Source organism: Hylobates moloch, unplaced genomic scaffold (genome assembly GCF_009828535.3).
Source record: "Hylobates moloch isolate HMO894 unplaced genomic scaffold, HMol_V3 SCAFFOLD_12, whole genome shotgun sequence".
Taxonomy (NCBI): Eukaryota; Metazoa; Chordata; class Mammalia; order Primates; family Hylobatidae; genus Hylobates; species Hylobates moloch.
The window spans coordinates 90,866,956-90,882,679 of NW_026652287.1; the positions used below are offsets into that span (position 1 = coordinate 90,866,956).

The 15,724-nt window shown below is 34.9% G+C and overlaps 1 protein-coding gene across 1 annotated transcript; it reads right to left on the reverse strand.

Moving 5' to 3' along the window:
• Positions 1-3,714: 3,714 nt before the first annotated feature.
• Positions 3,715-12,432, reverse strand: LUM (lumican). The gene is made up of 3 exons (XM_032170888.2): positions 12,336-12,432; positions 9,051-9,933; positions 3,715-5,406 (listed from the first exon to the last, which is right to left on the reverse strand). Exons 2-3 carry the CDS (start codon positions 9,910-9,912, stop codon positions 5,252-5,254), a joined length of 1,017 nt encoding a protein of 338 aa, XP_032026779.1. The 5' UTR covers positions 9,913-9,933; positions 12,336-12,432; the 3' UTR covers positions 3,715-5,251.
• Between the last annotated feature and the right edge of the window lie 3,292 nt (positions 12,433-15,724).

The window sequence follows — 15,724 nt, forward strand, 5'->3', positions numbered from 1 at the left end:
TTGTCAAGTACACTTTAATGAAAAAATATATTTAATAGATAGATGTTTGTAGATAATTCCATGGATTAAAGTAAATTGCAATGTTTTGTGTAATGTTAAAGGGTGTAAAGCAGAAGCAATTGTACTGGAGCTCACCAGGAGAGGCCCGCCTCATGACTGACCTTTGTAACTTGTTCCTTCCAACCACAGCTTCATTCCGTTAATGCTACTCAGCAACCACGTCTGGAAAACTTACTGCCAGGCTCTGTGTTTTGTCAGGGCTAAGATGAGGAAATTTACAAACACACATGTAAACACATCTAAGCCCCCCTTAATGCCATGGGAGATTACTGAGTTATAATATACACTCTGAGAACAGAGATCTGGTCTCAAATGAGAGTTACAACACTTCAAATCACGTCTGATCCTACATCCAGGTTTTTCTCCCTGCCTAAGTAGAAATGTACCTTATACCTATGATTTGAGCTAAAATAATACATAAAGAACATTCCTTGAATTATCTAATGTATCGTAAAGTTTAAATTAATGTCCAAATATATGTTATAATTACAATTTGGTCTGCTCCCCAGAAGTCTTTCCTTATCACCCAAAAAAATCACCACTCACTCCATTTCTTCATAGTCTTTCAGGTCATTTATTTCTTCATAGCACTTATCACTACTGTCATCATGTCATAGACTCTGTGTTTATCTGCTGATTGAATCCCCTATAAATGTCAACTTTGTTAGGATAAAGATTTGCCAGTCTTGTTCACTACAGTGTCTCCAGCACCTAAGCCATTTCTGGAGTATAGTAGAAGCTTTATTTTTTAAAAAGTTGAATGAATTAATGGAAAAGGTACAGATGGATGCACAATGAATGAAGGGAGTTGTTAAAAAAAAACTTTGATAAATGATTTTTATTTTTTAATAGATGTTTGTTTTATAATAAAGGATATTAATTCTACTTGAGAAAGTTCAGAGGAGGTATTCTGCTGAAGGGTTAGAGTAGCTTAAGACAAGTCTTAAAAGATGTTTTTGTGTTTCCAAGTGAAAGGGGCATGAGGGGATTTCAGGAAGAAAGGCGTTTTCATAGACACCAGAGCAAATGCAGCTGCAAATTATTAAGTATGGTTGAAACAGTTCAAGCAACTTAATGTAGTGCATGATGAGGTCTGACAAAACCTGGTAAGAGATGAGTCTAGAGAAGTAACTAAGGACCAAATTGTAAAGGACCTTTGCAAACTGCAAAGGACCTTTGGTGTCCTGGAATGCCTTTTGTGCTGCTCTGAGGAGCCTGGATCACATCCTGAAAGCAATAGTACATCACTGAACAGTTTTAAACAGATAAATAATATGGGACCAGGTTTATATGTCAGAAAACTTGCTCTAATAATGCACTTGATGATTAAGTTAGGCAAAACATGAGAATTTTCAGAAATCTAAGTGAAAATTCAGGAAGTCTTGAAATAAAAGACTTGGCAGTGAGGCTAGAGAGGGGCTTATTTGAAATACAATCCATAGGGTAAAGTTACTACTAAGGCTCTTCAATATTTTTAGAACATACATTTTAAAAAATAGACCGTCAGGTACATTGTAAGGGGACAAGACACAAATATAGATGATACTCTTTGGGCCAATCCAAACTTTAAAGCTACTAGAAGAAGTGACATTTTAGGGCTATCAAAGTGAGATTAGGATGAATGCATGAGACCTCACTTATTTATGTTGCTGACATTTCTATTTTTTATTCATGTGTTGTAGTGCAATTTGTTATATCTTATCTGGAAACAAAATCTATTGAATACATGTGTAAAAACTAAATATAATTTGCTAGACATTTTTAATGCATTTTCATTCATTTCATGTATTTACAAGTCTTTTTTTAATAACATTGCCATTTTTATATATATTTTTACTTCTGGTAGTAAAATTACTTTGCAGTTCCCTTTAAATAAAATGAGAACTTCCTTTTACTTGTGAGTAAATGTTAAGTATTTATGATGGTTGCAAAATCCAACCAAAGAAAAGTCTAAGGCTATCATTACGATAAAATTACAACTATAGAAAAACCGGAACCCAAACTTAAAAGATCATAAGGAAAAAAAAAAACTCATAGTCTTTTTGAAAACCAACCTTTTAAACTCTTCAGGATTTCTAAAAACATAGCTATTACCAGTTGGAGAGCTTTTAACTGAGAAATCAACATTCCTCTTGCTCATTTAGTGGTCTATTATTCATCTGTATTTTTGTACTTATTAGGGCATGATAATTCCTCACAAACCTCAAAGCCTGAGTACACTGTAGCTCTCCTTCACCATAAAGGCACCAGTTAGCCCTAATTTTTGTCTTGAGAACAAAAAGGAACTTTCCTTATTTTTCCATTTTCTCCCCACAGTAAGGGATTACAGTTAAGGTTCTAATGCATCTGTCTTGGGAAAGAAAGAATTTATATGCATTATTGCTTTAATCCACTCATGGAGGACTTTATCCACTTTATCCAAAAGGAGATAAAATCAAGATCACTATTGTTAGTGAGACAGTTGAGAGAATCTCCTGCCTTAAATTCAACCTGCTGTTGACATTCCCCATGGGTACCTTCTTAAAAATTTCATCAAAGTGAAACGGTAGCCATTTCTCTTGATAGAATACCAGGTGGACAACTCTGAAGGGAAAAGGAACTTAGGCAGGTAAGAAGTGTTATAAAGCCACTCTCAAGCAAGTTTTACGGCAGAAGTGTCTCATGCTATCTTAATGAAAGCAGTATCTGCATTCCTTGCTTATGGATGAAGAAGTAGAGCGCTAGAGAGTTTATATTAGTTAGAATATAGAAAAATAATATTTATTCTCATAGATAGATAGATAAATAGATGATAGATAGATAGATGATAGATAGATATGCTGTGAAAAGCAAGCTACTTTCTATTCTGCCTCCCTAGGAAAGAGTACTTTTCTGCTTTTTAATTATTTGTGATTTCAGTAACTTAATCATAGTATCACACTAAGTCGGTGTTTTGAAAAATATGCAACACTGAGCACTGGTATAAGAATCACCCGTGGATGCACTTTAAAAATGCAAAATCCTATGTTGCACAGTTCATTACGTCTGTATATCTGGGGCATGTCCGGTAACCTGGATGTAGAAATACACCCTTACAGGCTGGTTATACACTTACCATTTTGAAAAACACTACCCTAAATAGGGTGGAGATGGAGAGATGAGGAGAAACCTGATAAAAGTTTTTCGCCAGATTTTCTTCCCTCAGCACCTCACGAGGGTCGCCCAGTGAGTGAAGGAGCAAGTGGGAATCTTCTCTTCTCTAGCTTTGCCCTGAAAAGATGAGGTCTTCCCTCTAAAAAGAGGAGTTGTTCCTAAACAGGATATATTCCTTTCCCAGATGCTTCTACAACAAAGTGTCACTATGTGCTTAACTTGGTCTTTGTCAACCAACATTAACTACAAAGGGAACTGCTGTTTTAAAAGTCATAGTTTTGCTTTTTAGGCATGAGAATAACATAGGACTTTGGATAGAGAGAAATCAAAGGCTTTTAAAGATGCAGACAGACTGTCAGCTGAGATGTTTCCCCTAAGTAGTATAGAGACAAAGCTCATTTAATTCCATCACATTCTTTCTAAAAGAGAATTTATGGCACATTATCTACCCTCTATTTGAGAATAGGTTTCCAAGGCTTGATAGTGACTTTTGTAGACAGGGAAAAGAAAATTCATTTTCAATTCATCTACATTATAGTTTTATCGAGAAAAAGTAGATTTTAAGTTTAAACCAACAAATAAACTGAGGCTGCTATCACACTCTAAGGAATTTACCTTAATGTAGAAAACTCATGAAAATCAAAAATACACATTGCACCTAATGTAATATCCATCACACACATCTGCCAGTCAACTCAGTCTCAATTATGATCCTTTGATGAAAGGCCACTGTACCATAAGATAGAGTTCACTAAAAGTGGTGTGTTAAAACATTTTATGCCTTAGAGACACATTTTATTTGTATTAGACACATATTTGACTATATATACACTGGTATGGGATGAGTAGACCTTTTTCTGCATAACATTTGGCTGCAAACATAGGCTTTATTGTTAACTAGGTAAAACAGAAGTTATTTTTATAAATTATATGCATAGTATTTATCATTGTATAGAATTGTATATACTCATAGAAAGCTGAAAGCTGTTATTACTGGATTATAAACTCAAAACCTATGATCCAGACATATTGGCTTCAAGCTAAAATGATTCTTTAAATATCTATTTCAGAAAATTTTATATTCATTCAACATTTTTAATCCTGTGAGTTATCCACCATTTCTTGACAACCAAGGAGTGAGTGCTGAGATCACATAGCAGCTTCTTATCTAATAGAATACCATTGTATATGAATCAGTAAAAACACTAGGAATGGGAATAACGACAAATATCTAAGTAAGTTGTGAAATCTAAGTAGCTATTACAGGTGTTTTTTACGAATTCTTTGTAAGTGAATGCTAGAAGTAGACAAATTATTTAGTGGAAAATCCTATGTTCACATCAGTAAAATATTGCAGGCCAGAGATATCTTTTGATTTCTAATCTACTGTTTTAGGTATTTTATATACAAAATATAGAAATTTCACAAGAAGTCAAACACAGTGATGCCATTTGCTATGTTTTATTTTGCTAGTAGCTTATGAAACATAACATGCAAATAATCAAAGAGAAACATACATGACTTAGAGTGAAAAATAATTCTAGAAAAGTTTCACTAGGTAAGTATGCAAATTCTTATACTAAAAATACTTCTTTAAGTGCATGAGGCTTCATGTATTTTGCAATATTCTTGGCCTCAAAATCTACCACCTATTTTTTAACAAGACAAATTTGAATGTATCAAGATAATTTGGTGCAAGATAGTAAACATCCATATGTATTTAATCCAGGCTTTGGGGCACATTAAGATTTAAGGATTATAAAACTTGGCTGATTTCCATGCAACCAGTAAAAGGCTTTGCACATCATTTGACAGTAGAAATAAACACTAAATTTACAAATAAAGCATTGAGTTTGATGTCTATTCATGTATATGTGTGTGTTCTTGTGATGAAATAGGCCTGCCTTTCATCTTTTCTTTAAAAAAAATAAATGTTTACAAAACATTTCCCTCAGATTTTAAAATTCATGGAAGTAATAAACAGTAATAAAATAGGGATACTATGAAAACTGACACACAGAAAAACATAATCATAAAATATTGTTCCAGGATACAGATATTAATTAAGAGTGATTTCGTTTGCAACACGTAGACATTCATACATATCCGGTGGAAGACTGGTTTCTGAGATGCGATTGCCATCCAAACGCAAATGCTTGATCTTGGAGTAGGATAATGGCCCCAGGATCTTGCAGAAGCTCTTTACATCAAACTCTAAAAATTAAAGAATAGAAAACGTTCATCATTTTTCAGTACACTGGCTCAAAACAATAAAAATAATTTATGTTTAATATATTATAAAATAGGACCTCTTCCCATTTAGAAAAGTCATAATATAGTATATATTTGAATTTGCAATCATTAAAGTCATATTTCAGGCTACCAAAATGGCACAGCAACATTTAGTAAAGAGTAATCATGGTAGATCAAGATATTCAGTGGAATATTTTAAATAGCAGAACTTATTTTATTACTAGAAGTTGTTTTTAAAAAGGCATTCAGTAAGTGTGTCATATTATCTAACAACTTTTTTGAAATAGTCTAACCTGAAGAAATATAAATGGATCCTGTTGTTGTATGAACAATCTCAATATAAGTACTCTTTGGTTTTGCATCTAAAAATAAGAAGGGTTAACTAGATGATCTATAAAGAATTTTTTAGCAACCACACACCATGACCATGATAAAAATTCCAAGACAAAAACCAAATCATTCCAGCAATCACACACCATAACAATGATCAAAATTCTAAGGCAAAAACCTAATCATGGCATGTCCACCATCTGAACCCATGTTTTTGTTTGTTTATTTTTGTCCATGGTTAAAAAGCTGCCACAAATGAAACACTGACTTACTTTGTAACAGAAACCAAGAGTGTTACTGAATTGGCTGACCTGTGTATACACAGAAACTATGTTTGCCTATGTCTATTTTAGATCAACATTTTCAAGTCCTTTATCTTGTTTTCATTTTCAAACTCTAGTTAACAAAGACTTCAGTGGAACCCCAAACACACATGCTTTTTAAAATAACTCATCAGTCAATTCCAGGGATTTTTCTATGGTACCAACATTTGAGAAAGTGAGGAAAAATGGAAAGAAGATGGGAATAGTCCCATCTTGGAATTCTACCTCTGCCACTTACCCAGGTGGGCAACACTGGAACACTTATCTGATCTTGTTAGAAATAACACACCTATCTTACCGTGTTGCATGAAGATTAAATTAAGGTGTGTAGAGCACTTCACACAATACTAGTACATAGTATGTCCTAAATAATGACTAATATCCTTTTGATTTTGCTGTCTTTCCAAATTACTCTACATTCGGAAGATCTCTGATTGGGCTAGTGCTTAGAGTTGCAAGTTTGAAACAGAAAACAGTTTGTTTTGGCTATATATTCCCTATTATTAGAAAAAAACATTAAGGGGAACTTTCTGTATTAAGTGAATGTGAAATGTTGATATAGACGATTATTATCTGGCAAAATAACCTAAACTGAGATGATACATGAAAAGACAACGAGAATACCTGCCCAAATGTACAAAGATTAGGAGGAAAGAAAGGAAACTATTATGTTACCTTTTCAAATGACCACTATGTACTGGGCACTGTGGTTTCTATCTCAGTTTGGCACTGACAGGCCATTGGCCTTTCTCCCATAGACCTCTCTTCCCATCTTCCACACCAGCTCTCCCATCCTTTACTCATACAATGTATACCTTCAAATGTGCCTGCATCTGTATCCTTCTTTGTTTCAGAGAAAGAAGTAGCCCTGCTCTTGCAAATGATCTCTACCCACCAAATCTAATGTATTCCTTCATCCCTCAAGCATCGTAAATTCCTTTAGCATTTTGGTCTGTCAGAGAGTATCCTTCCTCCCAACCACACATTTAAAATGAGGAATCATATATGGCCACACAGTGAATTTTCCACTGGAAACAACAAGAGGGGTTTAGCTGTGTTATCCTGACTGTGTATAGTGTGACAGTCAAACAGCACCAACCGTTACCTTGGCTACTTTTCAGAAACAACAAAGAACATGTGGAGCTTCAGAGTTGGCGAGCATGGTCTTCTTTATGAAAACGTTTAACCCTACTAGGGGTTACATGAAACTGGCAGAATTAACAAATATCATATGCATAAAAAATATTGTAATATTTTCTGACAGCAATACCTTTATTCAGCATGGCCAGAAAACCAATTTTCATCATGTAGAGATATTCAAATTCAATAGATTATTTTGCAGACATTATTACTTTATATGTGAATCAGTGTTTCCTGCTTGATTTTTTCATTTAGAAAGCCTTATCAGTGAATCATGGTTTTTCTCTTCTGCCAAGCTCTGCCAAAGATTAATGGCAGAGTTATCCTGGTGGGAAATGGTGGATTTCAATTTCCCATTGGAATCTATACTGCTTAAGTTGAAGAATGTCCCTGAAGACCAGATAAGTGCATAAACAGTCCAAATGCATCAGGTCAAACTTCATCCAGAAGATAAATGAAAAATAAAGAGAGGGGAAAGAGAAAGTGTGGAAATACCAAATGAGGGGCAGGATCGTACCTACGAAAGAAAAGCTCCGTAATACTATTTTTTTCTAAAAATAAATAAATATATAAATAAATAAAGATGTTAGAATCTCCCATCATATTTCTCTTTCTCCTTAATCTTCTTCACAGTCCTCCAGAGCACTGTGACGGCCACACACCATAACAGAGATAACAGAGGCAGATGATGATCATGACAGCAGAGAAACATGTTGAGTCCCAAGTAGTTGATGTCACGGAAGACCATGACACTATATGGGGCCAGGCACAGTGGCTCATGCCTGTAATCCCAGTACTTTGGGAGGCCAAGGCGGATGGATCGGTTGAGGTCAGGAGTTTGAGAACAGCCTGGTTAACATGGAGAAACCCCGCCTCTACTTAAAATACAAAAATTAGCTTCGTGGTGGTGGTGGTGGCCTGAGACGGGAGGGTCGCCTGAGCCTGAGGGGTGGAGGTTGCAATGAGCCGAGACTGCACCACTGCACTCCAGTCTGGGTGACAGAGTGAGATCCTGTCAAAAAAAAAAAAAGAAGAAAGGAAAAAGAAGGAAGGAAGGAAGGGAGGGAGGGAGGGAGGGAGGGAGGGACTATATGGGCTTCTTTGTAGCTATGGAGTTTGCCAACTGTGCCACTTTTGAATTCATTTCTTCCTCCCTCATCTAGATCTTGTCAAAACATAAATGTAGGACACAAATCTAAGCCATAAAGGAGAAAATAATAAGAGATAGATAGGAGGAGGTAACACAGCGGGATGAATTGGCCCAGAATTTGTAGTTTGAAGACTTACATATTAAATTCTGTGACCTTAATTGTTCCTTATCTGGATACACCAAAGAAAGGCTGGACATTGTATACAGATTGAGCTAGAATTATTCTTTGTTTGAAGTAGAGGGATATTTTGTTGACCTTTTTTTTTTTTTTCCAAGACAGAGTCTTGCTCTCTCACTCAAGCCCAGACTTGAGTGCAGTGGCACAATCTCGGCTCATTGCAACCTCCATCTCCCGGGTTCAAGCAATTCTCCTGGCTCAGCCTCCCGAGTAGCTGGGATTACAGGAGTGCGCCACCACGCCTGGCTAATTTTTGTATTTTTGGTAGAGATGGGGTTTCATCGTATTGGCCAGGCTGGTCTCAACTCCTGACCTGGTGATCTGCCCACTTCGGCCTCCCAAAATGTTGGGATTACAGGCATGAGCCACTGCGCCCAGCCAACATTTTATTTTTTAATGGAGTCAGATGCAGTATCTGTGTTGTGCAGCTCAGGTATTTAAACACTTGAGGACACATCAAACACAGGAACAGCTTTTTACTTACTCTCAAGTTGATTGACCTCCAGGTAATAGTTTTCAAGGTTTTCATTGACAGTTGGTATGTTTTTAAGCTTGTTATAGGACAGATCCAGCTCAACCAGGGATGACACATTGAAAGAATTTCCAGGTATTCCACTATCAGCCAGTTCATTGTGAGATAAGCGCAGATACTGCAATGCATTAAAACGCTTGAAATACTCGTCAGGGATGTTGCTAATCTTATTGTTGTCTAAGTAGAGAGTTAGAAGAGAGACAGGGAGACCAGAAGGCAGTCTGGCTATCTGATTGAAGCTCAAGTCAAGGTATTCGAGTGATTTAAGACCTTTAAAAGCAGCTGAAACAGCATCTTCTTTCAGCCGATTGTGTTGGAGATGGATGAAGGTCAGGTTTACCAATCCTTCAAAAGAGCCCAGCTTTGTGATCTTGTTATGAGTAAGCTGCAGATCCTCCAGAGATTTGGGAAGTGGGCCCACAGACTCTGTCAGGTTGTTGTGGTTTATATGCAGCTTCTTCAGTTGTTTCAATTTAGAGAAAACTCTCCCTTTTATCTTGGAGTTTTCTAGAAGGTTGTGATCTAGAATGAGCCACTGCAGATCAGTTACATTCTCAAAGGCCTTTTCATCAATATGGTCAATCTGGTTATTCCTAAGGTAAAGATACTTGATTCCTGGAGGCACCATTGGTACACTTTTCAATTTCAGCTCATCACAGTACATGGCACTTGGGTAGCTTTCAGGGCAGTTACATTCTGGTGCACAGTTTGGTGATGATTGCCCATAAATTGACAGGGGGAAATCATAATCATAGTACTGGCCACTGGTACCACCAATCAATGCCAGGAAGAGAGTAAATGCACTTAGACTCATTTTTGGCAAATGGTTTGAATCCTAAAAAAAGATGAAACATTTATTAATTTAAAAAGTATATACTTTGAAGAAAAAGACATTCAATTTGCAACATTAAATGCATTAGAAAATGTGCATTTTGTTATTTGATAGCTATTTTTAGTGCATCTAATGGCGTCTTTTAAATTTTTATTTAGGTATGAGGACAAAGGTGTATGTTTCCAACTATAGAGTGAGCAGGTTTCAGGTTAGATTGCGTACACGTGCGCCCCCTTCTGGGAGAGCCAGGCCTAATTGTTCCCGTCAATCTCTTCAGGCTCTTCCTTAACAAAATGCCTTCCTGTAAGAGGTTTCTGGGTGGTGTTCATTGACCACCGAATTAGACTACTGCTTCAGATCATCTCTCAAAAAACTAGAATGAGAAGACAGTTTTTAACTGTATACTCTACCCTATCTTTCGACATCATTAAAATGACTCATGAAGAAGATCCTTACGGGAATATGGGCAACCTGAGGTTTTGCTTGTATGTGGGAGGGAAATGGAAGGCACATTCCTTTAAAAGTGTCTGGTTATTGTTGGTTCTCAGGAAGGAGAACAGAATTCTTGGTGCTGGTGTGCATGCATACTAGTTCATGTTGTGCTTAACATTCTACACTTTTTAAAGCACATTGCAAAACTGTGTTCTGAAACTAATATTTCATAAATTAGCTATTTACTAAACAAAATATTAGTAATATTTAATAATTACTAATGTTTATCAGGAAAATGTCACACATTCTAAGGGTTTCTCTTTCTGGAAAGAGATTCAACAGGTAGAGAAAGATAGTATTTTCCAAGTTTTCAATTAGAGTTATAGTCTCTCTCAATAACTCACAAGTTCTCTACTTTTTCTTCATGCCAAAATCGAAGATGCCATGGTTGGCATATCCGGCTTTTAGTGGCCTCACAGAATGGAGGTGGGAGAGAGGTGGGATGTTTTTAAAGTTTGGATTTAACACTGGCATTAGAACTATCTAGTAAATTATTCAACTGAGAATATGAATTTAAAATAATGTGTAACAGTTATCTTTTTATAGGAACACGTTTCTAAGGTGAGGTTCAAAAAAGTACATTTCAATGTCTTAGGTGCAGCAATTTAGATATGGGAAAATTAGAATATAGAAGTTAGACTTTTATAGAGTGAACAGTTGTGGCTGAGGCAAAGTTGGTAGCCCTGGGAGATAAATCATTAATGTGAAGAAAGATCTACATTCTAATAGATAACTGAGAATATTATATCTTCCTATGAAAGTATGATTACAAGCTTTTGGATCAAGGTAGTTTGGGATAAGCAAGATCTTTGGGGTTAGAAACTGAAAATGTCTTTTATTTGTTTTAATTTGAAATTATAAGGCACTTTATTTCAGATCAGATGAAACATTATAAAACTGTTGTTAGAAATAGTTTGATTGCTGACATAATGTAACAAGTAGCCATATTCTCAGTAAATTAATCTCTAAGATTGTAATGGGAGCATTTAATTTTGCTGACAGAACTTGGCCATAATAATAATTGCATAGCACTAAAAAGAACGTGATGACATATTCCCAGAGTTATTTATGTTATAGAATGTAAATACTGTAAAGATTTGTCTTGCTTTATTAATAAGCTATTTTAAATTTACTATACACCAAAATATTTATGGTAACTATAATGTGAGTATTAAATAGTAATGAAAAATGCTTCCATATTTTTTGGCAAAGTAAAAACAAGGATGCTGAATTGAATGAGAGTTTGTAACCATATAATGACTCCACTATGAGGCAAAATCACACTGTACTTCCCTCAGTTTTTTCAAATACCTGTGGCTATAGAGAAAATGCTGTTTTCAAAAACGAAATCATTTCCCAGAATTTCTTTAACAACTTGTTCCTTAAGGCATATATCCAAGAAACAAATTTTTTAAATTAACAAAACAGAAATAAATAATCCATAAGAGTTTCTAAATCTTTTAGCTCATGTTTTATAACATAGAATGTTTATTGTAAATTATAACAAACTGTCGCAATATGCTTATTAAAAGATATTTTGAATGCTGATTAAAATGACTTTTCTTTGCTCCAGTATTAGGGTCCAATACTAACATATATAACTAATTAGCATACATAACAAACATATTAATTTCTATGTTTTTTCACTGTGTCTACTTAACTATTTTCTCATTCTAACCTTGAAACTTTTTATAACTTCCCTTGCCAAGCAATATAGCATATACTGTGTAAAATCTCAAATCTATAAATCATGGAAAACATTAAACAAAATGTGAAACTAAATGCTCAAAACTGTGGATTTGCTGTTGAATAGCAATTGGCAAAATTGCTCTGGAATTTTTCCTGTTCCTGTTACAAAAAACGCTGTCCCAAACAGTTAGCATCCCCAGTGCGACAGTTAAAACAGCACTTACCTTACTGTCTTGACACTGCTTTCGTTAATTCTTAAAGCAGATGCACTGTGGACAAGAATCCACCAATATATGCTGTAAACTCTGTCAGGACGGAACTGGCTGCCAGATTCTGAGTGATACAAGAGCTGAAGGGGGGTGGGGAGACCCAGCCCAGTCACGCCAGTCTCTGAATGGAGTTATGTCATTGTGGGGATCTTGTGGTGTGGCATGTGAACACTGCTCTCTAACGAAGTGCAGGTGAATGTGGGGAGGAAGGACAGCCCAGCTCATTCCCTATGGAATGGGAGAGAGATGCGTGTTTAACTAGCTCAAATGCCATAGCTTTTAACCAAGAATTGAGTCCTGCTTCAAATAAGGAAGCTCACTGTGAGAACATTTTTCTTACAAGCCTCTTTACATCTGTGGCTGTGGCAACAATTAAGTGCAATGCACTCAGCCAACTATCATGTTTATCTAAAGATCTCATAAATCATAAGCAGGGCAAATAGTTTCAGGAAAACGCAAATGAACAGACTCAGAGGAATTGAATCCCTTTGCCTATCACTTTTGAAATCAATATTGATTTACGTGGACTAACTTAATTTTTTGGCCACGAGGGTAACTTACATTAGTTTTAAAAATATAAAATATGCTTCATATACACTTGCATACACATGATAAATATCAGCATTTCGAGTTTACTTCTAATGCTAAGGAGACTCATTTTATGTTATTCAGGTCTGGAACCAATCAGCAAAGTCTTGCCTGTTTCTTATTTTGTGGATTTCGTTTAGGAATTCACCCAAAACCTTACTTGGGAAGAGCATTGTATAGCTTAATGCTAAAAAACATAAAAGAACAGAGAAAAAAATAAATTTATACTACAAGTATCACAAGGCAATAATCTTTCATTCTCTCATTGCATGCTAGTAATTTTTTTCAAAGTTAAAAGTTATTCAAAGTTATAATCTCCCAAAGGCCTGGCTGGATATATCTTTCATTATCAGCTCCTGATCCATGGTTTCAGCAAATGAGAGATGTACTTAAATCCTTGTCTATTTCATTTTGTGATTTTATCAGATATATTTATGAGATTTTTTCTAAAATGTTCATTTCCTCATGTTTATAAGAACTTTTACAACAATATATTTTAATATAAGTTGTCACATTGTATTTTTGTCTTTAAAAATAACTATATCACATTTTAGCAGTGAGACTTGTGGAAAATTAACTTCATGACTAATACTGCATTTGCCCGAAAAAAGACTATTAGAATAAATGCCTTATTTTTGTAATAGCAGTGTTCAAAAACAAAAAGTAATCTTCTTGAAAGTAACTAATGGAATTGTAAGATGATTCATAAGCATAACATTTTTCCTAATATTATTTTAAGAAGATTATTGATAGGCCTCAGTTTCAACAAAGTAACTGAATAAATTTATAAGGAATTAAGAAAAAAAGACAAATAAATCAATCAAATATAATTAAGTGATCTTGTTATAAGAGGATTCTTAAAACAATGCTAACTATTAATTTTGAGTGTATCAAATTCTATAATCTGAGTTCTTGTTAGAAAAATTCCACCTATCCATTCCTTAAGATTTTTCTTTATAAAGCAATACATGTGTTGTGGTATTTGTAACAGACCTCAAATGCATTACATTGGATTTAGCTCATTGTAAAGTCTTGTCAACATATACTTTTTAATAAAATCAGTTCTGTGAAACCAATAATTGAATAATTTTGTGCGTTTCAGAGCGTATTTTCAGGATCCATTAGAAAGAAATGAAATTGACATTTATAGTGAATCCAATATAGTCCATGATTTATACTCAGAGTTTTCACATTTCTTCCTTTAAATTTCATACATTAAAATTTCTATGGTATGTTTTACTACTCTATTTTCAGGAGTATAAATGGAGAGTCAGAAAGTCTAATTCATTTGCTAAAAGTCACCTAACAAGTAAATGTAAGAATAAAACCATGAACATCTTCACTCATTGGGAAGAGGGTGAACAGGATGGAGCTGAGACAATGTAGTTCACTCAATCAGCTTAAAATACTTTATAGACAATGTTACTATCAGTTGAGATAAAGCAGAAATATTAAATAGGTAATAGTTATTTAAAAAGTCAAATGTTAATTAAGCAATAGTTTCTTTCCTTTTACATTACACACTAACACATACATGCGTAGCCACATCCACACCTCAGAACTTTTGGGGTAACGTATAAACATTCCATCCTGGCCAATGGTGATTCACATCATTGGTGATAATGAGCATTGGAGGCTGAATGTGTTTCATCATAACACAGGTTAAAATGATGGGAGTTCTCATTGTTCACCTCCCACTTATGAGTGAGAACATGGAGAACAATACACACCAGGGCCTGTCGGGGGTTGGTGGGCACGAGGAGGGAGAGCATTAGGAAAGATATCTAATGCATGCGGGGCTTAAAACCCAGATGATGGGTCAATAGGGGCAGCAAACCACCATGGCAAATATATAACTAGCAACAAACCTGCACATTCTGCACATGTATCCCGGAACTTAAATTAAAAAGAAAAAAAAAAGATGGAGTTGCCCTCTTCAGCCCAGGGACTGGATTCCCTGTTACCTGAGACCAGCAAGGATGATAAAGTATGTTATGACTGTTTCACCCACCGTGTTCTGAACCCAGCCCTGGATTTAGAGGGGAAAAGAATAAATTAAGTATTCCATCCCAGAGATAACTATCTTTTGGTATATCTTCTTAATGTGTGTGTATAAACACAAACACACAGACAATTTGGCTTTCACGTATATCATAACATTATGCTTATAGTGCCAGACCCATTTTCATATAACAGTAAACCATTGATGTTTTTCTATATCATTGAATATCATTCTCTACTATCATTTTTATTTGCTACATGAAATTCTGTTATATGGATATACCATAATGTAGTTGTTAGTTTTTAATATTGAACACTTGATTACTCTTAAAATTTGCAAAGCACTATCACATAAAATGGAATTTTAATCTTTAAATTGGTTGTACCTGCTTTGTCTATTCTGCTTATCTCAAAAGATACATTTTAAATGAAAACATATTTTGAGTAAATGGATTATGCTTTCAAATCATACAATAGAGTGGATTTGAATTTTTTCTCTTCTCACAACAATCTAATTCCCATTCTTAATTTTAGCATCTTACAAGTCATGAAACTATCTTTTATTTACATAGTACTTATACTCATAGCTGTATGTATTTTTAAACTTACTCTACAATTGCTTTTATTTTTCTTAGTATCTTACATGACAAGTACATTTTTGGAATTATCAATGAAATGGTTTATTATATGTTTTTCATTAATATGTGCATTATAAGAGTAATATATATAAATTGGAACACTATACCAAAACATTA

What these genes read in the sequence shown, in the direction of transcription:
- LUM (XM_032170888.2), bottom strand. Translation starts at nt 9,912, where the DNA reads ATGAGTCTAAGTGCATTTACTCTCTTCCTGGCATTGATTGGTGGTACC. An exon ending in GGAGGTCAATCAACTTGAGA is followed by an intron (nt 5,407 to 9,050) that starts GTAAGTAAAAAG and finishes TTTAATTTTTAG; the next exon opens with AGTTTGATGTAAAGAGCTTC.